The following is a 27,619-nucleotide window of genomic DNA, read 5'->3' as shown; positions in this document are numbered from 1 at the left end:
TCCCTTAAAAAAAGGGAAAAGTTGACAGCTATGTATGCATAGCGCAGATGAGACATAATGTATGTCGATGAGCTTCAGAACTTGCTGTTTTTAGGATGCTTTTGAAAATGTTTTTAGTACAGTATTGCTGACTTATTTAAACACGCCCCCCCCCCCGCGCGCGCACACCGCAAACACCCCTTTTAGTCCATTAGAAAGTTTGCAGTAGATAAATAGCAACCGATTAAGCCATACTGTACTGTGTTGGGAATAAATCCTGATCTCGGCTTTAAAAGGTTGGCAAAAGGGCGTGGTGCCTTTAAAGGAAACGGCTCCTCCCAGGTCAGGGAAAAATTCAAGCTGTTCCTGAAGCAGATGTGGTTGGTGGTTAACCGCGACGAGAGCCGGGGAATCTGCGGGGCGCGCTGCGTACAGGTACCCCTCTTTTCCCATGCCAATTCCTCTTCCGCCCCCACCCCCTCGCCCCGCCATCGTGGGAGGACTCAGCATTCCACCTTCCTGCCCTGGGCCCCTTTCCAAAGTAGGGCTTTTGCACCACCACCAGTTTCTGTCCTCGATTTCATCCCCGCCCTAGTTCGCAAGCCTGTTTTGCCTGCTTTTAAAAGGCTAGCGTGGCATTAGTTAACCACCTAGGGGACAGGTGCCGTTCCTCATCCCAAAGTCCTGCTTGGATGGTCTGGCCTGCGGGTCCTCCCTTGGTGAGCAAAGGCTGGCTGGGTTTAGAAAGGCACTCTGCATGTGCTTTGAGGCAAGGGTTCCAAGTAAATACTGCTTGGACTTACCTGGAAGTAAAGCACGGGAGTCCTCGGTGAGGGGTCTGCCCAAAGTTCTCTCGTGAGGTGTGTATCCATTGTTCTTTCGCCCTAATGTTTTCCTGCGCTCGCTCTGGTTTATGAACTGTGTGCTTACTTTATCAGATGCATTGTTTAGAAACAGCAGTCTTTGCTGTTAAATCCCGGTGTGTTTTTATGTTGGCTTCAGGGATTTAACTTCCCCTCAAACCTGTTGGAATTGTATATGTGAAGGTGTTCATATGGAGAGTCTTCTTGAGCATGTGCAAAGTGTTTTTCCCTTTTATCAATTCATTTAGTTGTTAATTGCATTTATATCCTCCTTTTCCTCCAGGGAGCTTAAGGTGGCACATATGGTTCTCCCCCTCTCCATATTATCATCACAACAACCTTGTGGGGTAGACTAAGCTGAGGATTGGTGACCCAGTGAGCTTGGATTTGAACCCTGGTCTTGGCATAGCAGAGTAGTTGCAGCTTGCAGGAGGAAACCTTAAGTCAGATGACATGGCCTCAAGGCAGACTCATGTTCTTGGGCGTGAGGGAGAGAATTTTAGGCACATTCAAAGGTGTTGCCTCTTACATTGCAAGATCCAGAGCTGATCAGCTGACATTACAAGTGAAGGGCCTCTCCAGTCTGGGTTTCGTTTTGCTTTTTTGACAGGTATATTCTGTAGCATAGCAACAAAGCAATCGTATTTATTCATTTTCATTTGCTTAACAAGATTTGTATAGCACTTGGCTGTAAGAAAACCTCTAAGTGGCTTTCTTTTTTCTTTTTCCTTTTTTAAAAAAAGTAAGTTAAAAGCATGCAATTTAAATATTTAAAAGAGAATTAAAATTAACTGTAAGCAAAATGAGATTTTAAAATGTGAACACCTACACACGTCTAGATGTGTGTTCTTAAGCAGGTGCCGAAAAAACAGCAACAAAAGGTGCGTGCCTGGTGTCAATGGGCAGGGAGTTCCAAAGTGTAGGGCTGCCACCCTAATTTTTTTTTTCCTTTTTAGAATTATGGCATACTGGACTGTCTATACACCATTCTGCTTTATTAGTTTTCCCGCAGTACTTCCCCAAGGTTGTTACATGATTATTGGCATCTGGAAGGGCTCTCTTGAGCTATTGTGCAAGAAAAGCAGGCACTCTCCCCATCCGCCCCCCCAAGAAAACTTACAGGCTCTCCGCAGGAAGTTACACTGAGTGGAAATGAAGCAGTATGCCATCTCTGAAAACAGAACCGCATATGACAGCCCTGATACCATCGTGAGCATAAATCATTATGAATGCACAGCAAAACGGTGGCTCACTCATAGGCTGGTTAAGATGAGTATGTTTTTGTCAGCTATGTAGGGCAAGAACTGTCTCATTTCTCTCAAGGGAAACATTACAGGTAGTTGTTTGAGGAATGGCTTCCTCCTTCAGAAGGGGAAGGGTGTGCGTGTGTGAGACCTAACCAGGCATATCAGCTAAGTGGAGCACTTCGCATTGTGTGCTCTTTTTCTATGGTGAGTGCTAAAGAGTCCATGACCATGTGTTGATAAAAGTTTTCAAAAATGTCATGTGTTCTTCCACAGGATCCTGTGGAATGGTGTGTTGCTGCTGTTTCATAGGAACCAAATCCTAGGAGCCAAGGTCCCTTCGGCCCCCCCCTAAAATATTTGAGGGGTCCTGGCGCCCCCAAAGTTGATGAGCATTGCCATTCAAATACTGTGAATGTGCCGTATCATGAGATTGACTATGTGGTATGGGACTTACCTGGGCCCGCCAATATTTTATTCAAGCTGCCACCCCTGGCTGTTTTGTGTTTTAACGATTCTGTGCCAATTCAAATATCCCAAACAGCTTTGGAGGCCAGCTAGGGGTCCTTCAGCCCATGGCGTAGGAAGGGGGGTGCGGTGGGTGCGGGTCACCCTGGGTGTCATCACTGAGGGGGGTGACAAAATGGCAAAAATATGTGATTTTAAAATAAATTTTAAAAATTGGGCTCGTGACACTTTTTTTTAATTTAAGAAACAACAACAACTTCCTCACCCACCGCACCCCCCTCCTATGCCACTGGTAGCTAGGTGAGGTGGGGGGCACTGGGCGTCACACTGTGGGACCTGCAGCATGCCTGAGCAACGCATCTCTCCTGAGGCGGAGGCGGCGGGCGGACTGCCTGCAAGCTCTGCGCTGCATTTCCGAGCAGCACGGGGCTTTCGTCTGCCCGCCGCCTCAGCTGCCCTACAGCTGAGGGGAAGGTTGCAGAGAGGCTCCACGCCGCACGCGCTGCTCCGGTGACGCTACTGCCTTCGGCTAAGGCAGACTCCTGATCTTGAAACATGAAGCAATATGTTTGGTGTGGGCACACTTGTACGCAGGACGGGGGACACCAGGTGGAGTGGAAAATAGGATATTGAGTCTCCTATCCTGGCATCCCAAGAGGTATTTGTTTTTCAAATACCAGAGCTGAGTGTTTTTATCAAACATGCTTCCTCTTTGCTGTGGGAAAATGTGGGGCAGCTGAGCAGGAAATTAAGTGTGTTTGTGTTTAAATGCAGGGGAGGGAAGACTTCAAGCTCTGAGGTCTTCCAGCAGGAGCCAAGTGCAAAATAGTGGTTAATTCAATTTCCTTAATTCTACATGTAGCTTGGCCAAGGGATTTGTTTTCAGTAGCAGAAATGCGATTCCACCTCTTTCACACAGAAACGCAATGCTGTTTCCTCGCATGCTTCCTTCATTTTAACAGCCTGGAAAATTCGGGGAAAGCCCTACCTGGAGATGCAAGGGATTGAACCCGGGGCATTCTGCATGCACGACAGATGTTTTTATTGCAGAAAAGTGGCAAATTTCTGTGTGATGGTACAGTTGCGTCAGCAACGTTTTCTGGCTCCCACTCAAACAACAACGGCGAAAAGCCTTTGCTTCACCAACTCTTTTAAGGGTCATCCACACTTTGCTTGTCCCAGGCTTTGAGCAGTTTTCTGTTTGCCTTTTCCTGGGAAAACCTGCTCTTTATCACCGAATCGGAGCAAGCATCAATTTGCGGAAACCCTGATTTACGCTTGCTGCAGTTCAACGGTAAAGAGTGTGTTTTCCTGTAGGGAAGCAGCCGGACAAGAAGAAGTGTGGAAGTCCCTTTGTCTCAGCCTATCCTGTCTCACAGGCTTGTTGTGAGGATATGATAGGGAGTGGGAAAACTTATGTACACCACCCTGAACCCTTTGCATGAAAGATGGGATATAAATGTAATAAATGAATAAGTTTAGAAATATACTCATGATGCCGCTTTCTGCTTGTAGGTGTGAATTTATTTCTCTTTGCATGGCTTATTATGGGGTGCGCTAGGTAATCCATATTACTCACTGCCTGCTCAAACCATCATTGTGTACCTTCTTCATGTTTGTGGATCTCAAGAGTCTTTTAGGCCATGTAAAGGTAAAGGTAAAGGGACCGGGACCCCTGTCCATTAGGTCCAGTCGTGGCCGACTCTGAGGTTGCGGTGCTCATCTCACTTTATTGGCCGAGGGAGCTGGTGTACAGCTCATGTGGCCAGCATGACTAAGCCGCTTCTGGTGAACCAGAACAGCACCCGGAAATGCCGTTTACCTTCCCCCCGGAGCGGTACCTCTTTATCTACTTGCACTTTGACGTGCTTTCGAACTGCTAGGTTGGCAGGAGCAGGGACTGAGCAATGGGAGCTCACCCCGTCGCGGGGATTCGAACCGCTGACCTTCTGATTGGCAAGTTCTAGGTTCTGTGGTTTAACCCACAGTGCCACCCGTGTCCCTTTTAGGCCATGTACACACCATGTATTTAAAAGCTTGTTGTTTTCCCCAAAGAATCCTGGGAACTTTACTCAGGTAAGGGTGCTGGGAACTGTAGCTCTGTAAAGGCCTTAAGTTCCCAATATTGTTTGCGGGAGATACTGTTGTTGGCGTCCTTCTGTCTCAAGAGACAATGGAGTGTGCCTCCGGGGGCGGAGTCAATCTGCTGCATTAGCAGCACTGAAGTGGTCTCCCTGGGCATGAGCTTGGGCAGTGTGTATGGAGGTCCTGGGCTGCCTTGCTGATGTGATCCAACAGAAAGCAGAGCCAATATGTTTGGCATAAGCCTGGCTGCAGGAGGTGACAGAAGGAGGCATACAAGGCGTCATCCAACCATCTTGGGGATCTGAGTAGCCTTTTCTTCTCCCAAAGATATCCTTCAAAGCAGCAGAGGTTTAGGACCAGAGTTTTACTTCTCCTAGATGGGCTCCTAGATGGGCTTCGCAGGTTGACGAGCTCCACCTGCCCCTCACTTCCGTCTACAGCATGTGCAAAAACTGCCTTTTTGACCATTGGACCATTGGCCTCATCTGCCCACTCCCCTAGAGCCTGTCTTCACATGCAGAGGAAGCTCCTAACTCACGGAGGGTTTGAGACCCACTGGCTACCCTCACCTGGTTTAGCCAGTCGAAGCCATTTTCTGGGGGTGTGGCCACTGTTGCAGGCTGGCGGCTTCTAGGAGCCACAGGTGAGAGCTAGTGCAGGGTGGGGACCCAAGGTGGACAAATCACTCCAGAAGGAACACAACGTGTCCTCCACCAGAGTAACTACCCCTCCCCTAAGACACCATGTGGAAGATAATAATAATAATAATAATAATAATAATAATAATAATAATAATAATTAATAATAATTTATTATTTATACCCCGCCTATCTGGCTGGGTTTCCCCAGCCACTCTGGGCGGCTTCCAAAAGAATATTAAAATACTGTGATACATCAAACATTAAAAGCTTCCCTAAAAAGGGCTGCCTTCAGATGTCTTCTAAAAGTCTGGTAGTTGTTGTTCTCTTTGACATCTGGTGGGAGGGCGTTCCACAAGGAGGGCGCCACTACCGAGAAGGCCCTCTGCCTGGTTCCCTGTAACTTGGCTTCTCGCAGTGAGGGAACCGCCAGGAGGCCCTCGGTGCTGGACCTCAGTGTCCGGGTAGAACGATGGGGGTGGAGACGCTCCTTCAGGTATACTGGACCGAGGCCGTTTCAAATGTGCTTCAAATGTATGGTGTGTATGCAGCCACCATGGGGGGGAAACCCAGTAGCGTCTCAGAGTAGGGTTGAGAACATCTCCTGCCTGAAACCCTGGATAGCCTCTGCCAGTCAGTGTAGACAATACTGAGCTAGAGGGACCAATGCTCCGACTCAGTGTAAGGCAGCTTGCTATGTTTTGTTATCACATGCATTGGGCTTTTCACAATTTTCACTATTTTTCACTAGTAATATTTCACTGTTAATTTTGTTATTTGATTATTATTTTTTTGTAGCCTTGTTTTCACTCCCCCAACCCTTCCCTCACTGCTTTTGGTTTTTGATGGTGCCCCACTTTCCACACCACGACACCTCAGAGTACTACTGTCAAAACACAGAGCTGAAATGAAAGTTTGAGATTGGCCAGAATTGTCCACTTTTGCTGTCCCGGTTTCGAATTTAAAACCTTGAACTCTCAATGTCAAACTCTGCATTTTGAACATGAAATTTTACTTCAGCATTCCAGTACTTTATTCTGTCAGGGTAGGCTTCGCTGAGTCAGGTGGGCCAACTGTCTGGTATAGGACAGTTTCTTGTGTTCCTACAGCACTTCACCAGCTTCCCCTTCACCAGAAAGGCCGAATACATGGTGGAGGCTTAAAAACTGTAGGGAAGGTAACTGAGCCTGCCAGCCCCCTCAGCTGGTTCAGCCTCATTCTTCAGCTTCTTGGTGACATAGGTCTGTGGAGGATGGGGCCCTGATCCATGCTTTTCATATCTCTCCCAAACTGCTCAGACTGGTCTGCAGCCTTGTCTCTTTTGACTCTCTCACAACGGTGTAGTCCCATGGCCACAGTCCTCTCCTCAGACCTTTGGGGTCTCTCTTCTGAGGCCTGCTCTGTTAATGATGGGTGACTTGCATGGCCGTAGCCAGGATTTTTGTTGGGTGTGGGCAGGCCTTTTTTTGGGAGGGCAGGGTCAGAACCTGCTGGCTATGTCTTTATTGATTTGGGGTGGGGACAGCTGCCCCTCCAAGTTCCCCTCCTGCTACACCCATGGTGACTTGGCATTGATCAAGTTGGCACCAGGACAGATGCCATAAAACTCAGTACTGTAGATGGGTTTTTGTTTTTGCATGAATGTTAGTGCATTAACTGCTAGATAATTTTTTAAAAATAAAAAGTAGCATGTTTTTGAGACTTTTGTGAGGATTTCTTTGTTTTGGAGGGCAAAAATAATCAAAATCATAACGGAATCCCCATCCCTCTGAAGCCCAAATATTTTTGTGGCATCTATTGATTTCACTGTCTTTGTTCAGAGTGATTCCCCCTGGCTCTCATCTTGACTTTTAATTCAAAGCCCAGGTATCAATATGGTAGAGATCTTAGGCTCTTCTCTTCTTTTTTTCTCCTCCTCCCTCCGCTGTGCCAACATTCAGATATTGTCTGCCTGGAATAAGTTCCTATGTGTTTCGCCGTAACCTTTATGCCAATTGGATCCCCACTCTATCTAATCTTTTTAGCAAATATTGCAGCTGGACCCACTATACTTGAATCGTCTTTGAGAAGCATTGTTCTGTCTTGTCTCTTTCTGTCAGTCTTTCATTATAAGTACTACTAATAAAGAACTGAGTTATGGCAGATATATAGCTAAAGCAGAGCTACTGAGAGACAAGAGAGAAGAAACTCAAACATCTTCAGAAATAGAAAAAAAGTGTATTGGAGGGAACTTAAGGGAGCAGCTTCTCTAGAAACAGCCAAATGAAGACTGAGCCTGCTCATAATATGGAATGTCTATTCGCTGGGGATGGGATAGAGTACCCTAGGAAAAGGCACAATTGGCTAGAACACCAGTGCTGCAGATTTTGGGTGCATGTTCCACTTGTTTCTGCCAGTCTTCAGCTTTTTCAGTGGTCCCATTGATGAAGTATACATGCATATGCTTATGCACTTCCATCAGTCCCAGCCAACATGGCCAATGGTCAAGAACAGTGGGAGTTGTAGTCCTACAACCTCTAGCCCATATGATGTAGCTTACAATTGTTATTTACAGAGCCTCTGCAGTATAGTGGATATGAGTCAGAACTGTAAGTCGGGGAGTTCCCAATTTTAAATCTCATTTCTCAGGAAGACTTAGGCAAGCCTCAGTCTCTCTTGACCCTGGTTTCCCCACTGCCCCAACCTACAGTAGAATGCTTGGACCTTTTGTAGGCAACTAAATTTGCAGCAAAACAATGCAAAAAAAGCATGTTTTGAAACCAGGCTTACTTTAGCTAATATAGTAGGTCAGTTGCCTTCAGAGTTTTTGGTTTGCATTGGCTCATGTCAGCAGGTTACATCAGAAATGCAGAGCTCATGGCTCTCCAAATGTTGGAACTTTGAATGCCATCATCCATTAACTTTGGCTGTCCTGGCTGGGGCTGATGGTAGTTGGAGGCCCACAACATTTTCTGGAGGGCCACAGCTTCCTTATCCCTGGGTTAAATGAACCTGTAGTATTCTTGCTCAGCTATGCTAAACTCTTAATCTTCCTTCTAGCTCTGATAACTCTGCAGCCAGGGACCGGGAGCTGCCTTCCAGCCTGGGGATAACGATGGAGGCTGTTGACTTGTCCTTCCTTTCGGAGGCCGAGAGGGATCTGATCCTCCAGGTCCTGCAACGAGATGAAGCACTGCGGAAAGCAGAAGAGAGGAGAATCAGGTGAGAACCCAAATAGCTCAGGGGTCAAAAGGGAGGCAAGAACACCGCTGCCCTTGCTTTGGAGAACAGAGATGGCATAGGAATATAGCCCAAACCTTTGCTGCTTGCTTAAGATGACAAAAACAAGGGTGTTTGCAGGTTCCTATTGGTCTGCTTCAGCTTCATGGGTTGTGCATTGTACAGGCCTGCCCTGGAGAAGTCTGGGTGATTCAGAGTAGTTTTCCCATTGTAGGGATCTGCCTCATACTGCGTCAGACCATTTGTCTGTCTAGACCATTTGTTGTCTTGGAAGCTTTCTTCTGTTTGCAACCTTTGGGATCCAAAGCATTGTTTGGGGTTTTTGTGGGGGGGGGGCAGGGAGGTACTGTCCATGTGCCTGAGATTGCCCATCTCATCATCTCCCTGCTCATTGCTAAACTCTGTAAAATTGCCTGGTTTTTATCTTTTCTTCCTCAGTGGTTGCTCTTATATTGTGTTTTGAGGCTCTGCCGCCTCTGTCTTTGCACTTACATGGGCTAAGCTAGAGCACCAGTGAGAAATATTTTGCTTTATTCATCTCTGTGTAAGATTTGTTACCTGCCCTTCCAAAAGGGCCTACAATGGAAAGTAAGATTATAAAAAACAAATTGCAATTATAAAAGATATAAAACAATTCCAAATGGAACGGAACAGTTTATTAGCATAACTCTTTCTCTCTCTGATATACCAGTTAATTACATTAGACTTGGAGCTCGTGGTGTTTATTACACAAGGGACGTTATCCCTTATTTTATGTCTTTTATTCATTGCTTATTACAAGAGTCTCAAAGCAGCTTAAAACAAATTAAAAATGCAGCAAGTAACCTAAGCGAAATAGCTAAATTATTTATTATTGCATTTATATCTTTTTCTCTAAGGAGCACAGTGCTTGCCCCGTACGCCATTTTATTATCACAGCAGCCCTGTGAGGTTGGTAGATCTGGGTTTGGGCAGAGGTTTTCCCAGGCCTCCTGCTACTTAACTGAAAGGGCCAGGCTAAGTCCTTCTGCATGCAGGTCAGCTTCTGTGCTGTTGAGCCGTGGCCCTTTCCAGCCTGCAGAGGTACAGGCCATGTTCCTTAGCTTCTCACTCTCAGCTCCATGTAATACTCCTGATATATACACCTAACCTTTTTCCCTGAGAGGCATTCAAGGTGGTTTACAGATAAAAATAAGAACAGCTTAAAACATTATGGGGGAGAAACAGTAATTAAAAAACAATGAAACATTGATAGAATTAAAACTGTGCAAATAATTACAGGTGACCCCCCCTTACATGGGGGTTATGTTCCAGGCCCCCATGCGCATAAGGAAAAATTGTGTAGGTGGGGCGCACCCTCTAAAAAGCCTCTGAATGCCTGGGTTTTCCTGCTCTCCAGATCTCTTTCCTTACACAACTCTTCCTTCAACTAGAGCTGAAGCTCTAGGACCGGCTGGAGGCTGTGCAGAGAAGCAGCTCCTCCTCCTGAACCAATGCACACATCAGCTGTTAGGCAGGGAGGCTGAGCAGAGTAAACAAAGCCCCACCATGCCTCCAGTCTCTTTGGGGCTTCCTCCGCCCTCACTGACGTCCTCTTTGGGGAGAGTCTCCTCGCGAGCCACGAGGACTCTCCAGCTCTCTCCTGCCACAGCCTGGTATGATTCTATTTCTGCATTTACCTCCCAGCGCTGCGCATGTGTGCGGTTGCGCACAAGTCGATCATGTGTATATGGGATGATGCCTATACAATAAAAACAGCAGGGCATCATTAGAAGCAACCAATTCTTCTAATTCCAGTTCACCAAAGCCTGTTGGGACAAGGAGGTCTTCACCTCCTGGCAGAAGGACAGCAAGGAGGGAGCCAGTCCGGCTTCTCCAGGGAGGGAGTTGCACAGTCTGGGAGCAGCCACTGAGAAGGCCCTCTGCCGCGTCCACACCAAGGGAGGGTGGCGGGACCGAGAGAAGGGCCTCTCAGAACCTGATCAGGTTCAACTGAGGGCATACTCTCTTTCAGATACCTTAGACCTAAGAGTACCATCTTCACGGATGCAAGCCTTAACTGGACCAACCAGCACCTGGATTTCTGGAGCGGATACTGTGAGATGTATGGGAACCTAGGCTCCCTTCCTTTGTATGTGGTAGTCTTTAGTCATTCCCGCTTTGTGCTCCTTGCAACAGGCGCCTGAAGAATGAGCTGCTGGAGATCCGCAGAAAGGGAGCCAAGAGGGGAAGCCAGCGCTACAGTGAGAGGACGTGCGCCCGCTGTCAGCAGAGCCTGGGGCGGATCAGCCCCAAAGCCAATACTTGCCGTGGCTGCAACCATCTGGTGTGCAGGGACTGCCGCTCCTATAGCGCCAACAGTTCTTGGCGCTGCAAAGTCTGCACCAAGGAGGCGTAAGTTCGGCAGCTTGAGTTTGCCAGTGCTGCTTCCTGTCCTTGTACTTCCTGTTCCTTGTCTCTTCCAGCTGCGGCTGTTTATTGCAAGATTCTAGCCCTCAATATTTACGCACAACTTGTTTTGTCTAAAGGCTTTAGGATTCAGGAGTTTTAACTGTCCTGCTCAATAATTTAAACCTCTGTGCATTCTTTTTATTTTCCTTTGTAGAAAAGCACGGTGAATACAGTTAGCAAGGCTGGGTTCTTGCCGCCAAGGCCATGAGACTGGTACAAGATTTATTGAGCCAAGAATGTTGCTGTGGAATTGTTTGGGCAGTGGGAGGGCCCCATGCTAACACACCCTTGATAACTATCTACAGGGGAGCTTTGCTGTTCCTGCTTCAAAGCTGTGTCTGCAAAATTCCAAAGTCAGCAACAAAACATCTATAGGTTTCCATAAAGTGTTCCCCCGATACATTAATGAGGGCTAGAAACTTGGGGTGTTTATTTTAATAAAACAACTCAGGAAGCCAAATTCTATTATACATAGTTGTGTAATCATCCATGCTTCAGGAAAACTAAGTGATGGTAAAAACTGAGCTGAACATAAGTGATTAAATTGTTACAAATGGTCTTTTGCAGCACTCTTCTCCCTCCCTCCCTCTCTCTCTCTCTCTGTGCAGGGAGCTGAAGAAATCTACTGGTGACTGGTTCTATGACCAAAGAGTAAATCGATTTGCTAGCAGGCTGGGCAGCGACATCATTCGAATGTCTCTTCGGCGCAAACCACAGGGTAGGATTTCTTGACAGTTCTTGGTCTGAAGAGGAGCAAAGAGTCTGTAGCTGCTGGTTCTTATGCAGGATTTTTGTTTGTATTTTCCAATTAAACATAATCAAAAGTTGCCCCAAATAACTTGTTAGCTGACAATTCATGTCCTGGTCAGCAAACTCTTTACATTCTCCCCACCCTTTTAGAAATCTAGCTTGGCTTGCTTACTTGAGCTATCTGTATCTTCTCAATATCCTGTGTATTTTCATTCTTCAGCCATGGTGATGGCATGGGCTGCTGAGAAGGAAGGGAGGCAAGCAAGCAAGCAAGCAAGCAAAGCAGCCTTACCAACCCCTCTTCCTTCCTCCTTGCTGCCACCAAATGGATGTCTATTTTTTTCCTGACTGCCTCCATTGAATTTTGGACATGAATTGGCCCAACCTACTCCTGATACAGTGGTACCTCGGGTTACGAACTTAATTCATTTCGGAGGTCCGTTCTTAACCTGAAACCATTCTTAACCTGAGGCACACTTTCGCTAATGGGGCCTCCCGCTGCCGCTGTGCCGCCGGGGCGTGATTTCCATTCTCATCCGAGGTATTACTTCAGGTTAGCAGAGTTTGTAACCCGAAGCATTTGTAACCCGAGGTACCACTGTACTGGGTAAAGTGGCACAGCCCTTAGGTGTGGGGTAAATGACAAGGCCTCGGACCAAGTTTTTCTGAAACAATTATTCTTTCGCTTACAGTTTTAGGAAGACACCAAGTTAAACATCGTTTGAGGAAATCATTTGAGAAAATGATTTTAGAAAAAAAAAGTTTAAAAAGCCAGCAAATAAGTAGAGAGAAACTCTGTCAGCTACTGTATTGTATTCTTTTGTTCAGCTACTGTGTTTTATTCTGTATTTATCCATTTACATTGCTCAGTCCAGTTTCTGGGTCCCTCGGAATTCCCCCCTCCTCCTCCTGGCTCCTTTCTGCTGCAATGGTCTCTTAACACTATTCAACTTTCTATAACACTGGTTCCACAATAACTGCATTAACCAGTTTTCTAGCTTATAGACAGTAGCCTTATTTGCACATAAAACTATGGCAAATGATGCTTTAGCCTGAGCAAGCAAGTGTGCTGGTGAGCAGTCAGAAATCTGTGGTAGTTTTGCTCCTTCCTTGTTTGTATTGCTGCTGCATCACTGGAAGCTAAGCCATGGTTTGGCACACCTGAACCTGAACCTGTGCTTATGGTTTGTCTCCCCCAAACAAATTGTGACCAAACAAATTGTGGTCACACACAAAAAAATACTGGGCACAGTTTGTGGTCTGTCTGGAACGAGACAAACCATAAGCCTGAGTACAGATGTAATGCTAAGCCAAACCATGGCTTAATTCCTGCTAGTGTGGCAGCAGCAGGAACAGGGAGGAGCAAAGCAGCTGCAATTCCCTCCGCCCCCAATGCATCAACTTGTTTGCTTATTCATTCACTCCTAAGTCATGGTTTGCTTTGGTGTTAACAGCTAATGAGGCCAAAAAATATATTTGAAAAAATCACTCCCCCACTCAAAGATTCCAACTTTTCAGAAGTTTCCATTTCCTCCTAATTGCCAAGTTCTTAGGATGATGGGAGTGGTGTTTTTGACAATATATGGAGGGTTACAGATTGGCTAGCTCTGCACTTTATATAGCCACTGAGTGAACTGGGTTTGACACAGGTGGCTCTGTGGTCTGAACCACTCAGCCTAGGGCTTGCAGATCGGAAGATTGGCAGTTTGAATCCCCGCAATGGGGTGAGCTCCCATTGCTTGGTCCCAGCTCCTGCCAACCTAGCAGTTTGAAAGCATGCCAAAAAGTGCAAGTAGATAAATAGGTACTACTCCGGCGGGAAGGTAAACGTCGTTTCTGTGCGCTGCTCTGGTTCGCCAGAAGCGGCTTAGTCATGCTGGCCACATGACTCGGAAAAACTGTCTGCGGAAAAACGCCAGCTCCCTTGGCCTGTAAAGCGAGATGAGCGCCGCAACCCCAGAGTCATTCTCGACTGGACTTAACTGTCAGGGGTCCTTTACCTTTACCGTTACCTTATATAAATGTTAACTATTGAATGAACCTACCTCTCAAGGTTGTTAGCTGGGTGGAAGATGCATCCTGTGTACAATCTTGAGTTCCTTGTGGGGGAAAGGTGAGGTGGAAATGTCATGAATAAATGGGGACTGCTCCCAGTATGTGTGCATTGACCCTAAAAGGTTTGTTATTTTTATCCCTTCTCTTTTAGCTAACAAAAGGGAGACAGCAGGGCAAGCTCTTCTGCAGAAGGCCCAGCTCACCGATACCAAAGGTTCCTCCAAGGCAGCACCAAAGAGTCCTCAGCAGCAACGCAAGGATCCCAGGTGACTCTCTCTCTCTCCCACCCACCCCTTCTTGCTCCACCATGCTGGGGCTGTTGCAGCAATGGGAGTCTGTTTCATTCCTCTCACTAGCAGCAGTGAATATCAAAGCACATGAAGGGAAAATATCAACATACTTACATTCCTTCAAATATGCAGGAAGTGTATATGCCAGAGGTTTTCAACCTTTTTGGTTCACAGCTCCCTTGGCCAACTATATTCTTTCTGCAGCACCCCTGCAGGGCTCAGGAGCCCAGTTATATTACCCCTTGCCGAAAGAACCAGCAGCCCCTCACCACTTTTCGAACACCCTCCCTTGTTGAGTGTTCACTCAGCCTCCTCTCTTCTCCCCTTTCCTTGGGAGTCCTCCGAGCAGCCACTGCTGCCACCCATGGTCTCTCAGCTGCCCAGCCTGCCCCCAAAGAGAGGTGCTTCCTCACACTGCCCCACAGGGACCTGGGAAGCAGCCCCTGGCCAGCCCCAGAGGCACCATTCACCTGGGGAGTTTGTAGCCAGGGCTGCTGTAACAAACAGCCAATCAAGCCTTTGGGAGGCAGAGATGCGGGAGGGCATCAAAGGAAGGGAAGGAAGGAAAGAGGGACAGAGGCCAGTGTTGCTACAGCACATTGGTTGAAAAGCACTGGCCTATGCATTTTGGGATGCGGGTGGCACTGTGGGTTAAACCACAGAGCCTAGGGCTTGCCGATTAGAAGGTCGGTGGTTTGAATCTCCGCGACGGGGTGAGCTCCCATTGCTCGGTCCCTGCTCCTGCCAACCTAGCAGTTGGAAAGCATGTCAAAGTACAAGTAGATAAATAGGTACCACTCCGGCAGGAAGGCAAACTGTGTTTCCGTGCGCTGCTCTGGTTTGCCAGAAGCGGCTTAGTCATGCTGGCCACATGACCCGGAAGCTGTACGCCGGCTCCCTCGGCCAATAAAGCAAGATGAGTGCTGCAACCCCAGAGTCAGCCACGACTGGACCTAATGGTCAGGGGTCCCTTTACCTTTACCTATGCATTTTGCATTTGCATGCAGGCAGTTTTCAGGATGCAATTGCATTTTAAGACCGGAGGTTTAGAATAGCTGTAAGAAGGCAAGGTCTGCCATTCAGCTGTGCATTGATGAATATGCCGCACATTTCATGGAAAATAGCCTTGTGTATGATGAGTGTGTTGTATGTCTCCTCCTCCCCCACCTATTTCTGGAAGGGAGACCCCCAACAGTTTTTCTACTGAGATAATAGAGCTCTTCTTGCGCAATGTTCTCCACATCTGGTGTAGACAGTGATGAGCTGGGTAGATCAATGATTTGACTTTGTATGAGACAGCTTCCTATGTCTTTGTGTTCTCTTCTGCCTGATCCTTTGAACTAGAGATCCCAGGGATTGAACTTCTGCCCTTCCACCAAGCCCCTTACTGCCGTTCACCTGTCTAGACTGTTTCTTCCAGCTTGACCCCTGATCACTTGGAGCTCCGAGATGCAAGGAGTGACACAGAATCCACTGAGAACATGAGTCTGGATGGCTTCCGCACTGTCTCTTCTCCTACAGCTCCTGGCCCCAGGTTTGAAAAGACCAGTTCCGATTCCTATAAGGTGTATATCCCAATCTGTAGGGGAATTTGTGGCTCTCCAGAAGTTGCTGAACCACAACCCTAATAATTTCTGACCATTGGCCATGCTGCCTGGAGCTGATGGGAGCTGGAAGTCCAACAACAATGCTCTCTAAAACTAGTTATTTTCTCCAGCCAGTTAATTCTTACTAATATCCAGAAACACCACTTTTCAGAATGAGCAATCATTTTTATGCCAGCGGTTTGTGACATGATGCAATTCACTTGTTTTCTGTAGTGCCTTTTGAATGTTTGAAAAGAATCATACGGTGATGGAATCCAGAGGTACCATAGGACAATTCCTGAGCTGTTTGAGCAGTGCTTTCCACCACAGTTAATTTCTTTAGTTGCTGAGATAGAGGGTTTGCTTGTAGAGAGATCCATTTCAACTTCATGTAAATCTCCTCTGCGATACGACTTGCTATGTTAACCTATGAATGTCACTTCTATTTAGTGAACTAGTGGATGGCCTAGATAATGGAGGTTTCATTGTGCTTTTTCCTTATCTGGTTGGATAGCCACCTGCCATGTTCTAGTTGAGATTCCTGCATTGCAGGGGGTTGGACTAGATGGCCCTCGGGGTCCCTTCCAACTCTACGATGCTATGAACGTCTGGTGGGAGAGAGCTGCAACTTGCCCATCCTTGCTTTAGAATGCGCTGCTTTAGAATCACAGGAGCATTCTAGGCTGTTAAATCTGTTGAGCTCAACTGGGGGAAGAGAGAAGAGGAATGGATGAGGTTTGATTAGAGGGAGAGAAAAAGGAATTAAGTTGGGGGAGATAAAAGCCCTTTTCAGACTTTCCTCCCTAACCCTTTCATATACCAAATGCCTGGGTTGGGGTGGCTTGCTGGGGGTCAGGATATTGCCTGCAGAACCTGTGCCTCTGCTTTTGGGGTGGTTCTCAGTGGACTCATGCTGGGAAATAACTTTATGCATGGTGCAGAGAAAGAAAACAGAGTTTTATTTTCTGCCTCCGGTAATACTACAAATCAAGCATTGACCAGCCTCCTTTCCCATCCTGACCAGCCTTCCAGATATTGTTGGACTACAACTCCCATCAGTTCCTGATCTTAGGTGGGGCTGATGAGAGCAGGAGTCCAGAAACATCTGGGGGGGGCATAGGTGGGGGAAGGCTGAAACAGACAAAAGGAAAGATCTATTGACCCAATGCACTTCTCAATTTATGGAATCCGTTGCTGCACAACATGTGGCAGTTGGCTAAGGCTTTAAAAGGGGATCGCCTAAATTAATGCAGGTTTACAGCTGTTGCTAAATGGAAGGGTTAGTGGTTTTTCTTCTGCTGATCCCATTCTCAGTGTGACTGCAGAAATTTCCAGGCAGACATACTGTTCCATTTCCAATCCTCGCATATCAGCTTCCTGCTTTTCCTCCCACAAATGTTCCACGAATTTCTTATTGGTTCTGCTGTGGCTGTGCTATAGAGCAAGAGCACCCTTCAGATAGCAGTCGTGTGATAACATCGAGGAAGCAGAGCAGAGCTGCTAATAAAGCAGAACAATGTGCTGATCACTAATTCACTATTATTGTGTTGATGATGCATTGCAGAAAACAAGTCTGGAGGGTACCCTGTTCAGAGAGATGAATGTCCTTGGTCTGCCAGGAAATGTGTTCTTATGATCTCCCTGCTTTTTGTTTCTTTGCAGCCCTCAACAAGAGAGGACAAAAGCTATCAGCCCTTCAGGGTCCAATGCATCCAGCCTGACGCTCCCCAGCCGCTTCAGAGAGGCTCTCCCCTCCGATTCAGATGGTGTAGGTTTGCACTGCTGCTTTGCATGTGGCTTGCTGAAACAACAGGTTTCTTTGCATGTGCTTGGGCACTGTCGTATGGCGGCAGGTGTCTTGGGAAATGCAGGACTTTCCCTTCCCAGGGCACCCCAACCTTTTTCATGGGCGTATGCACATTGGTCCTTGTTGGTTTTATTGATTGGCAGAGTGTAGTATTGGGTGGGCCATCGTAACTCATCTGTACATCTAAAGCTGCTGGACTCAAAAGTACCAAAACAGCCTTTGGCGCTTGTCCTAAAGCTTGGGCTGGCCAAATGCTTTTGGGAATCAGATTTCCTTACTCTTTCTACCTGCAGTCCAGTGTGTGGGATGGTGGTTGTGTGAGGGTCTTGTTTATGTTTTTGTGATGTTGGCGTATTCTTTCCTAGGATGCTCGTTTGGGGATCCAAGGTGCAGCTTCAGCTGATGAGAATGAAACCTTGTTCAAGAAGAATCCCAGGAGAGTTCAGAGGCCTTCAGGTAAAAGACCCTTAGATGCAATGTAATGCCGGCCAGGGTGGTAGAGTGGTTAAGCTGCTGTATTTAAACTGGAGAGATCCACATTCAGATCCTAACTCAGCCATGAACTTTATCAAAAGAAGTTTGGACAAGCACCTGTTTGGGACAATCCTCTTGGATTGGGGTGGTGGTGGTGGATAAAGGGTTAGGTTTGGGTAGTGGTTCTGTGACCTCTTGGCTCTGGGATGCTGAAAACGGTAGCTCTCTCCTCTCCTGACCTATTTCTGTCACAGAATACACAAAGTCAGTGATTGACCTGCGACCAGAGGAGCCTGTTCTTGAAAGTGGGCCTCTAGGAGACAGAAGCAAATCAGTCCCAGGCCTCAATGTTGAAATGGTGAGTCTCCTAAGGGAGGTTTTTTTAGCCTGAGGCCCACATTCCCTTCAGGGGAGCCAGGTGTCAGTGGCAGAAGCAAAAGTGGGCAGAGCAAAAAAAAAATGTTAATTTTACCTTTATACAGTAGGCTAATTCACCAGAGACCCCCAGAGGACACTGAACATTTTTAAGATGGCACGCCTATGGCAGAGCCATGCAGATTTGCCTCCTCCTGTAGGAGAAGCCCCCCACTGCCCCCCAGACTGGCTGTTCCTGTAGTGCTCACAGGTGATGCTGGTTTAGTACTCTTAAAGCCAGAACCTGAGATTTTGGTATGTTTTTTTTCTTGGGCATCAGCTCCCATTCCTTCCCTCACACTGCTGACATTGTTTAGGTAGGAAGGGGGAGGTTTTCCTCCACCTTAAAGGGTGGGGTTTCTTTCCTTCCCCTTCCTGGTGATGCACCTTGTCTCCTGCCTTTTTTAAGGCCTTTCAGAGATTCAGGTTATTGAGGATTCTGCTGGAGTGCAGGAAGACCTCCAAACAATGCACTCCACTGAAGCAGTGTGGCTTGGGAAGAAGGGGGTGTGGCTTGAAATTTCCCACACCAATGTTACGGAAGGTTGTTCCAGAGTCAAATACTGAGAAGCACTCTCTGCGTCCTGGGGATATTTGATGTAGGGGTAGTATTAATGGACTTCCTTGAGTCTAAAAATATATATAACATTATGGGACATAAAGGGGGAGGCAGTTCCTTAAACAGGACCAGCCCAATTATAGAGGCAACCCTCACAACCACCTGGGATGCTGAACTTCCAAGAGCTCCTGCTGTGGCTTTGTCAGTATTTTGGTGAAGGAACCTCTGTCTTTGGTTTTGGAGGTGATGCATAGATGCAGCTTAGCAGCTCATTTGGCTGGGTGGTGTGTCATTTCATATGACCCAGTCAAGAGAGCCTTTTGACCTCCAATGGCCACCTGGGGGCATAGGCACATCTGTAAAAAGAAGTGATGGTATGCAAAATAAAGATGCACTCAATAGCCCATAATAAAACAAGACACTGGAGGAGGGCAGTGATGAGCTGGGGAACTTTTGAACTTGTCTGGGGCTGCAGACTGAGCCAGCAGTCTTCCCTTTGGGAAGTTGTGCTGATGCTGTTTAGGATGAAGCTCAGCTGTGTGTTTTTTCTTCTCTAGGAAGAGGAAGAGGAGGACATAGACAGCCTGGTAGAGATTCACCGGAGAAGGACAGCCAGATGCAGCATGCGCAGCGGTACATCTTCGGTGGGTCCTGGTACCAATGCCTGTTGCCTAGGACTCTTTTGAAGAAGGGTGGGGAACCTGTGGGACTCCAGCTCCCATCAGCCCCCAGGCAGCATGACCAATGGTCAAGACTGATGGGAATTGTGGTCCCAGCAATCTCTAGAGGGTGACATGGGTTCTCCATACTTGGCTTACAGAGCATAATGTTCCTCCTTCTGCATTCCTATCAAGCCCAAGATATTTATTTATTACAGTACATTCTATTTGCAAAAAAAAAAGTCTAAACCATCAGCATTACAAGGTGGGGGGGAATAGATTGTGGTGGTGAACAGCACAAAACCGACAGTAGAATTTCATTCATAAAGCAAATGCATCGTAACTCAGTGGGTCAGCTTAATATGTCACAGGAAAATTGCCTGATGCTGAGTCTGACCACTGGTCTATCTTGCTCAGTGTTGTCTACTACGCTGATTGGCAGAAGCTCTCCAGGGTTTCAGACAGATATTCCCAATCCTACCTGGAGATGCATGCAAAGCAGATGCCCTACCACTGAGCTACGGCTCTTCCCCCGTTAGCGCAGCTGGATTAAGATAGGTGATCTCCAGGGTAGGGGGGCTTCTTTGCCTCTGTTGCTGTCAGATGGGACTGTCACTCTTCCTATCCATGCAGGAAGTGGTGGAATTCAATGATGGGATTGAAACTAAAAACAAAAGCTGTGTTGGGACTTTAAGGATGGACAGATTTTTAAAACTTTCAAGAATCATAGGCCTCCTGAAAAAATTATGCTGTGCCAAATTATTATTATTGTTCTTATTATTTATATACCGCGCTTCATCACAAGATCTAAGGGTAGATCACAGGATAAAAATGCAAGGTAAAAACACAAGCAAATAATTAAAACAATAATGCCCCCTCCTAGTCTTTTAACTGCCCCATTGTTTTGCTACAACAGACTGAACGCTGTCCCCACTTTATGGGTGGAAATGTAGGTTGAACATTTTGGTTAAAAACCTTTCGGAGTTGGTTACAGTAGCTGGTCTGCACGTGCAGCAGAATCTCATGGTGACATTGGTTGAATCTGGGCCAGGAAGGCAGAATTCAGTGGATGGTAAACGATGCTTCTTCTTTTCTTTTCTCAGAGCACTTTGGGAAGCATGGTCAGCATCTACAGCGAGGCGGGCGACTTTGGCAATGTCTGTGTTACGGGAGAAATTGCCTTTTCCCTGAGCTATGAGCAGAAGGTGCAGACCCTCTTCATCCACGTGAAGGAGTGTCGCCAGCTGGCCTTTGCTGACGAGGCCAAGAAGCGCTCCAGCCCGTGAGTGTGCATCGTCTTGTGCTGGATGTGTGGGGAGGAGGGACATTCGACTCTCCTGCTTGTGTGGGTGAGCTTACACCTAGCATTAGGACAGGAATAAGTGGTTTGGTTTCCAACCCGTAGCAACAAATTAAGTGGGTCGGTTTAGACATGGTACAGATTAGTAGCTGAGGAAGCTTGACTATAGTTTAGAAGTATAATTGCAGCATCAGTTGCTCTCCCTCCTAGAGACAGGAGGTAGAAAGCAAAAGCAGACGACCAGTTGTAAACCATGTGTTTCCTAGATTTATTTGAAAGCTCAGCTATGGGCTAGGTTTGGTTCTAAACTAGGGTGAATGCAAACCACGTATGTGGTTTTTTTTTAATGTGATGCCTGAAATTGAGTTCTGTTGTGTTCACGTGTACTTTTTCATTTGTTGTATAATTTTTAATTTAAGAGGGATCAAAAGCAGGTGTAAAAACACTTTGAATGAACGAACATACAATTTAATCACTCTTTTAGCATGGTTAAAGGTGGGCTGCTTTGGGGACAAAATTGCAGTGCTGTGCTTCCAAGACAGAACAGTTATGCGAGAGGAAGTGTGTACAGCACCCTCAAATGCATTTTTTGATAAAGGCACTGTATTATATTTTAAAATATGCTAATTTGCATTTATGGATTTATCCCATTTTTTATCCTGCCGTTGCTCCAAGGACAGCTAACAGTGTTCTCTCCTTCTCCACCCCTTGCCCCATTTTTAGCAAAATAGTTTACGCTGAGATGGTGAGTGATTCAAGGCCACCTGGTGGTTTTCATGACTGAGGCTGCAGAGGTTTTATCTCTGGTTTCCCCAATTTTAGCCCAATGCACTACATTAAGAGTAATCACGAGGAGGGCTGCAATCTGTAGTTGAAGTGTTTCACACACCAGTGTGAACCATCTAAAAATGTGGGGTTTTGGGGGGTGGGGGTGGCCCTCAGCAAATAGTTGTTTTTTGTAAGGACTCACTGTGTGGATACATCCCGCCTCTCAGCACACCAATGCAATTGCACTGCCACTTTATCCAAAGCTGTCTGCTTCGCCAGTCTCATCACCATTAAACAGAGGTGTGTGGGACCATGGAAGGAAAGGGAGATAACTGGGCAAGGTGTAAACCTACATGTTTTGTCTCTCGCAGGTATGTGAAGACATACCTCCTCCCGGACAAATCCCGCTCAGGGAAGCGGAAAACCACCATCAAACGGAACACCGTCAACCCACTGTACAACGAGCTGCTCAAGGTGTCTGAGAGTTGTGGGCAGGGGGCTAGCCAGGCTTGTGTAGGTTGTGGTCCTCTGTGGAATCTATCCTTGCTAAATACGCACCCTCTCTTTTTCGTTTTCTTGCAGTATGAGATCAGCAAGGCCCTCCTGCTGACGAGGACCTTGCAGTTCTCTGTCTGGCACCACGACCGTTTTGGCCGGAACACTTTCTTGGGAGAGGTGGAGGTCCCGATGGACACCTGGAACTTTGAGAGCCCGTTGGAGGAGTGCCTCCCCCTGCATGGCAAGGTTTGCCCCACCCCACTGCTTGCTTCCCTGGTCCCCCTGTCATGTAGCTTCAGCTGAAACAGGTTTCTTGGGAGTTCCAGGAAGTCTTGCTAAACGCGGTTCTCAAGCTTCTAGTTCTAGGTCATTGCCTCTGTGTTCAGCTGCTGTTTTGGTTTAAATAACAAACATGGAATCTTCCTTGCCTCCCGTTTTGTTGTAATTCCAGTTGCAGGTGAAGATCTCTCCCATTTCCGCACATTTTCAATCATTTTAATTGCTTCTTTTCTCAATATTTTAATTCTTTGAAGCTGCAGAAGATTTTTTTTTGGCTCAGGGATTGTTCTATAATGTTCTTGGTTCGATTACTTTTTAAAATATGTTTTGTTTGTTCTCTTTGGAAGCTGTCCTGGGAATGCCAATTTTGACACTGAAAGGGTGGAGGCATTATGTATTCTTTGAGCCACTCCTCCCTGCCTATATATATATATATGTATATGTATCCTCTAATTCATTTTCCTTCACAGCCACTTTAGAAGGCCCCCCACCCCATCTGTAGAACCTGCCGCAGAATAGCCCCCTCCTCCATATCTTACACAGAGCCATCTCAGTGTCATCTCCTTGCATTAGTAAATCCTGCAGGAATCTGATTGGTTGTACAAACCTTTTATTAATGATGTGCTAATATCCTAATATTTATCATTGCCCATTTCTGTCCTAGAATGCAGCAGACTCATCTGCTTCTCCTCAATACAAAGGCGAATTGGTGGTTTCTTTGAAGTTCATTCCACCTGCTAAGCATGCCAATGCAGGAAATGGAAGAAAAGGTGAAGATTCAGTGTAACGCAACCAGCTTTCCCTCTGAATGCAACAGAAACCATACATGTGGCAGCTGTCTGGTTTTTCTCTTTATTCATATCCAAACCTTTCCTCAACTTCATAAGGTCTTGAAACTTGACTTAAATTCTGATAACAATCGGCTTTTCCTGTTCTGTGTGGTTGGTAGGGTGGCTTTCATACCACCCTGGTTAGAGGAAGCTTTGGGACTGGGGAACTCCTGCCGTTCATTCTCATCACAGGGGTCTCTTTGTTAGGCAAAAAGGAAGACGGCGGTGAACTTCAGGTCTGGATCAAAGAGGCCAAGAACTTGACAGCAGCCAAATCTGGAGGGACATCTGACAGCTTTGTCAAGGGGTGAGCAAATGGGAGCTTGCTAAAACTGTGTGATGGGTGGAAAGGAGGCTGGAGACTGAGGGTTTACAGTTAATTGTTGCCCTGCCCAGGTACCACAGGGGTTGTGTGTGCATCTGATTATAGAAATAATTATTTTGCATTTCATGTAGTATCTTGCACAGCAATATGAAAAAGTGTGCTTGGCTCTGGGTAGCAATTGATTTGGGGCTGTGCAAATCCTTCGGAGTTTTAAAAGGGGCTGGATCTGAGTCTTATAGAAGAGAAGCACTTTGACTTTGAACTATGCATACGGCGCATAGTTTTGCGTTTACAGGTCACAGGAAAAGCGCTCACAGGGTGCCCTCTTGTGGCTGCTGAGAATTCTCTCCGCAGCTTCTTAAGCACAAGAAATTTGCAGAGATATCTTCAAAATATGCTGTCCCGCCCCCCCGCCCCCCAAGCTACCAATTTCTGCAAGTCCTGGTTGCAGGAGCCTCTTTAATAAGAGAGAGGCATTTTCCCCTCCCTGGTCCACAGGTATTTGCTCCCTCTGAGGAACAAGGCCACTAAAAGGAAGACACCAGTCGTGAAGAAGAGCCTGAACCCCCACTACAACCACACCTTGGTCTACAACAACATCAGTCCTGAAGAGCTGCCGCACATCTGCCTGGAGCTTACTGTGTGGGACCGGGAGCCGCTTTCCAGCAACGATTTCTTGGGAGGAGTCCGACTTGGAGTTGGGAATGGTGAGGAATCTTCTTAGGGCATGCATATGTGTTTGTGTGCGTGCTCATGAGTGCACTTGTCCCATCAATGGAGATTATCTTTTTTAGATGGATTATTCCTCCCACTTGCTCAAAAAATGGGACCGTGCCAATCACTGCAGACAGTTAAGCTTCCACTTAAGCTAGAGGCACTCCTGAACCCTAGCTCCCATCTCGTCTAGCCTCCTTCGCAGCAGTAGGGTTCTTCTAGGGCAGAGTTCCCCAAATTTGGGACTCCAGCCGTTGTTGTTTTTAACCACAACTCCCATCATCCCTAGCTAGCAGGGTCAGTGGTCAGGGACGATGGGAACTGTAGTCCAAAAACAGCTGGAGGGCCAAGTTTGGGAAACCCTGTTCTAGGGGAAAGACCATAGTTTGGTGGTCGGCACACTGCTTTGCATGCAGAAGGTCCCAGGTACCATCCCTGACATCTCCTTTATTAAAGGGTTGGGAAAGGTTCCCTGCCTGAATGCCTGGAGAGCGTTCTTTATTTCAAATGGTATTGCCTTCTGTTCTGTGTACAGGGGAAAGGGTCACTGAAATAAAGTTGTGGAGCCTGGAGGCTGTGGAATTTAAATATCCACCACTGTGCAGTTTTGATTCCTGGATGAAATACCACCACCGGCCTTGCATATAGAAGATCCCAGTTTCAGTCCCTGGACTCTCCTGATAGGGCTAGGAATGTCCCCTGCCTGAAACCCTGGAGAAACGCTGGCAGGCAATGTAGACATGACTGAGCTAGATGAACCTGACTCTGCATAAGGCAGTTTCCTGCATTCCTAAGTTCTTGCTCCTTCATTCTCCTTTATAAGGCCCGGTCTTTTCAGCCATTGCTTTCCATCCATGGCTCCAGTCAGTTTTACATTACCTGACGGGCTGCTTTTCCACAGTGAACTCAACACCTGAATCTGATCCCAATAAAACATTTAACTTAATTATCAAAAATGCGTAACGTATGCTTGTTACAGAACACTTCAACCCAAGTCAGACAAAATAAACACTTCAGCAAATGTAGCATCCACTAAACATTACAATAAAATAACGTAAATCTCGATACATAACAAGCAGAGAGCTAAATTCGAAGTTGATGGGCCAAAAAGTAGATATGAGAAAATAAATATGCACAACTAGTACTTGTCTTGCTGCCCTCCCAAGGGGCCACAGCAGGGTACGGGTGGGTCTTCATAGCGGGCTCCCTCATTTGTGGCCATTTCTCTTTCTCTCTACAGACATCCACAGCGTCCATTTAAAGCACTCTTATGCTATTTTAAACAGTCATAACTCCCCCCCCCCATGAATCCTGGCAACTGTAGTTTGTTAATGGTGCTGGCTTTGCAGAGCTACAGTTCCCAGCACCCTTAACAAGGTACAGATCCCAGGACCCTCCATGACTGTTAGAAATATTATAAGATGGCTTTAAGTGGTGTGGATATGATGCAATCTCTCTCGTTTTACTGTGAAAATTTGTATTGAAACAGAGTTGAAAAACAGGCAGCGAAGGGGGAGAATGCCACATGGCATTAAAACAAGAGGACCCATAGTTTATCTGGGGACAGCTCTATTAAGCAAAATCCAGTTCTATGTGAGGGAGTGTCTACTTGAGTAGACGATGTTTGGGGATGGAGGTGCGACACATGTTGATTTTGGCCTTTTCAGTGCTGAAGACAGAACACGGCTGGGCACTCAAATAAAATATCAGGTTTAGCAATGCCTTCGCAGATTTTGTAGCTCATGCTGGCCTAGTGAACTACTGGTGCACGGCTTATACCAGTGTCAGGTATTACACATGCCCATTCTAGTGGGTTAAAAAAAAAGTATGTAAACATTACACAGATACGATTTACCTGTCCTGTGACTTTTTTGGTGGGGAGGGGGGAATAACTAACGGGAATAGCACCTGCTTTGCATTCAGAAAGCCCTGGGTTCAGTCCCTGGCATCTCCAGCTAAAATTAATTTGGTAGCAGGTGAAAGGTGAGGAAAGACCATTGCCTGAGTGCCTGGAGAGCTGCCAGATTAGACAATACAAGTCTAGATGGGCAGGGCCTGATCTGCAACGAGAAACATGGTCTTGAGACTCCCATTATTCCCAGCCAGCATAGCCAGTGGGCGCAGGGTTGATGGGAGCTGTAGCCCGTACAGCACCAGGACAGCCACAGGTTCTCCCCACTCCTGCTCTGTGACTTTGCTAGGGATACTTGGATAACCAAATCAGTTCCCTCAGTTGGCCAGGATGGTGAAAATGGACCTTGGCTATTTTGTGCACTCGGCTGACCTCGCCTTTTTTTCTTTCAACTACTTGTCTCTTCAGGGATGAGCAATGGCCAACTGGTGGACTGGATGGATTCTACCGGAGAGGAGATTAGTCTGTGGCAGAAGATGCGCAAGTACCCCGGATCGTGGGCAGAGGGAACCCTTCCCCTTCGCCCCACCATGGCCCGGGCAAGGCCATAACTTTGTTCCAGCTGGCTTTTGAGGCAAATGATGGCCAGGTTCACTGCACTAGAGAGTTTATGGGATGCAGCAACAAGACTTCCTGGCTTCGTACCACGTGTAGCAATAGAACTAATTTTTAAATGGCCCATGAAGCTGGCTTGTTCTGGAGAGAAGTTCTTGGTAGTCTGTTCCAAGGATATTTTATTGGGATTGTTTTCTGTGCAGACCCTGGCGGGGGGGGGGGCAGGGGCGGGGGGGGGGTGTCCTGCCAAAGTGCCTTTTAAAAATCCCTTATTTTTCCTTATTTTCTTTATCCCTCAAACTCCCTTTCCTATTTTTCTTTTTTTCCTGAAGCCTTCTGCAACATACTGCATCTCTGCATCCTGTTCTTGATTTTAAATGTTAACACCTTCTGTTCTGTTCTGTGCACAGCAGAAAGGGTCACTGAAATAAAGTTTGGGTGTATGAAGCTGGAGGCTGTATAATTTAAGTATCTACTTTTTATTCCTGTATTAGCAGGAGATGAAGACATGGTCTCAATGGTATGGACAGAAGGAGAGGGAGGAGGAGATGCAGTTCAAGTAATGACCAGCCTGCTGTTCCATTGTTTGGTGACTCTGGCTTTCCCCCATTCAGTGATGAGGGTATGGCAGCATGGTGAAATGCATATTTGGGGAAGAGGCGTAACTTGATGGCAGAGCATCTGCCTTGCAAACAGAAGGTCCCATGTTCAGTCCCAGCATCTCCAGGTAAAGTTGTGAGATACATACTCCGTATCTAAGAACCTAGAGAGCTGCTGCCAGACAGTGTGGACCAGGCATGGCCAAACTTGGTCCTCCAGCTGTTTAGGGACTACAACTCCCATCATCCCTAGTTAACAGGACCGGTGGTCAGGGATGATGGGAATTGTAGTCCCAAAACAGCTGGAGGGCCAAGTTTG

General features: G+C 46.8%; 1 protein-coding gene across 1 annotated transcript; it reads left to right on the top strand.

Annotated features, from left to right (window-relative positions):
* The first annotated feature begins 208 nt into the window (after positions 1–208).
* On the top strand, positions 209–27,148 carry SYTL4 (synaptotagmin like 4). Its single transcript, XM_083595958.1, has 17 exons — positions 209–414; positions 8,317–8,478; positions 10,654–10,869; positions 11,535–11,644; positions 13,883–13,997; positions 15,442–15,555; positions 17,270–17,375; positions 17,780–17,870; positions 18,143–18,246; positions 19,419–19,505; positions 20,624–20,802; positions 21,960–22,062; positions 22,171–22,332; positions 23,030–23,135; positions 23,403–23,502; positions 24,019–24,227; positions 26,555–27,148. Exons 2-17 carry the CDS (start codon positions 8,372–8,374, stop codon positions 26,695–26,697), a joined length of 2,052 nt encoding a protein of 683 aa, XP_083452084.1. The 5' UTR covers positions 209–414; positions 8,317–8,371; the 3' UTR covers positions 26,698–27,148.
* Positions 27,149–27,619: the final 471 nt, after the last annotated feature.

The sequence above is a fragment of the Podarcis filfolensis genome, assembly GCF_964270895.1.
Source record: "Podarcis filfolensis genome assembly, chromosome: Z".
NCBI lineage: Eukaryota > Metazoa > Chordata > Lepidosauria > Squamata > Lacertidae > Podarcis > Podarcis filfolensis.
This window is presented reverse-complemented; position numbering and strand designations above follow the sequence as displayed.

Coding starts and splice junctions, on each gene's coding strand:
- SYTL4 (XM_083595958.1), top strand. CDS start 8,372: ATGGAGGCTGTTGACTTGTCCTTCCTTTCGGAGGCCGAGAGGGATCTG. Junction 15,556..17,269: donor CCTACAGCTCCTGGCCCCAG/GTTTGAAAAGAC, acceptor GTTTCTTTGCAG/CCCTCAACAAGAGAGGACAA. Junction 23,136..23,402: donor TGCAGGAAATGGAAGAAAAG/GTGAAGATTCAG, acceptor TCTCTTTGTTAG/GCAAAAAGGAAGACGGCGGT.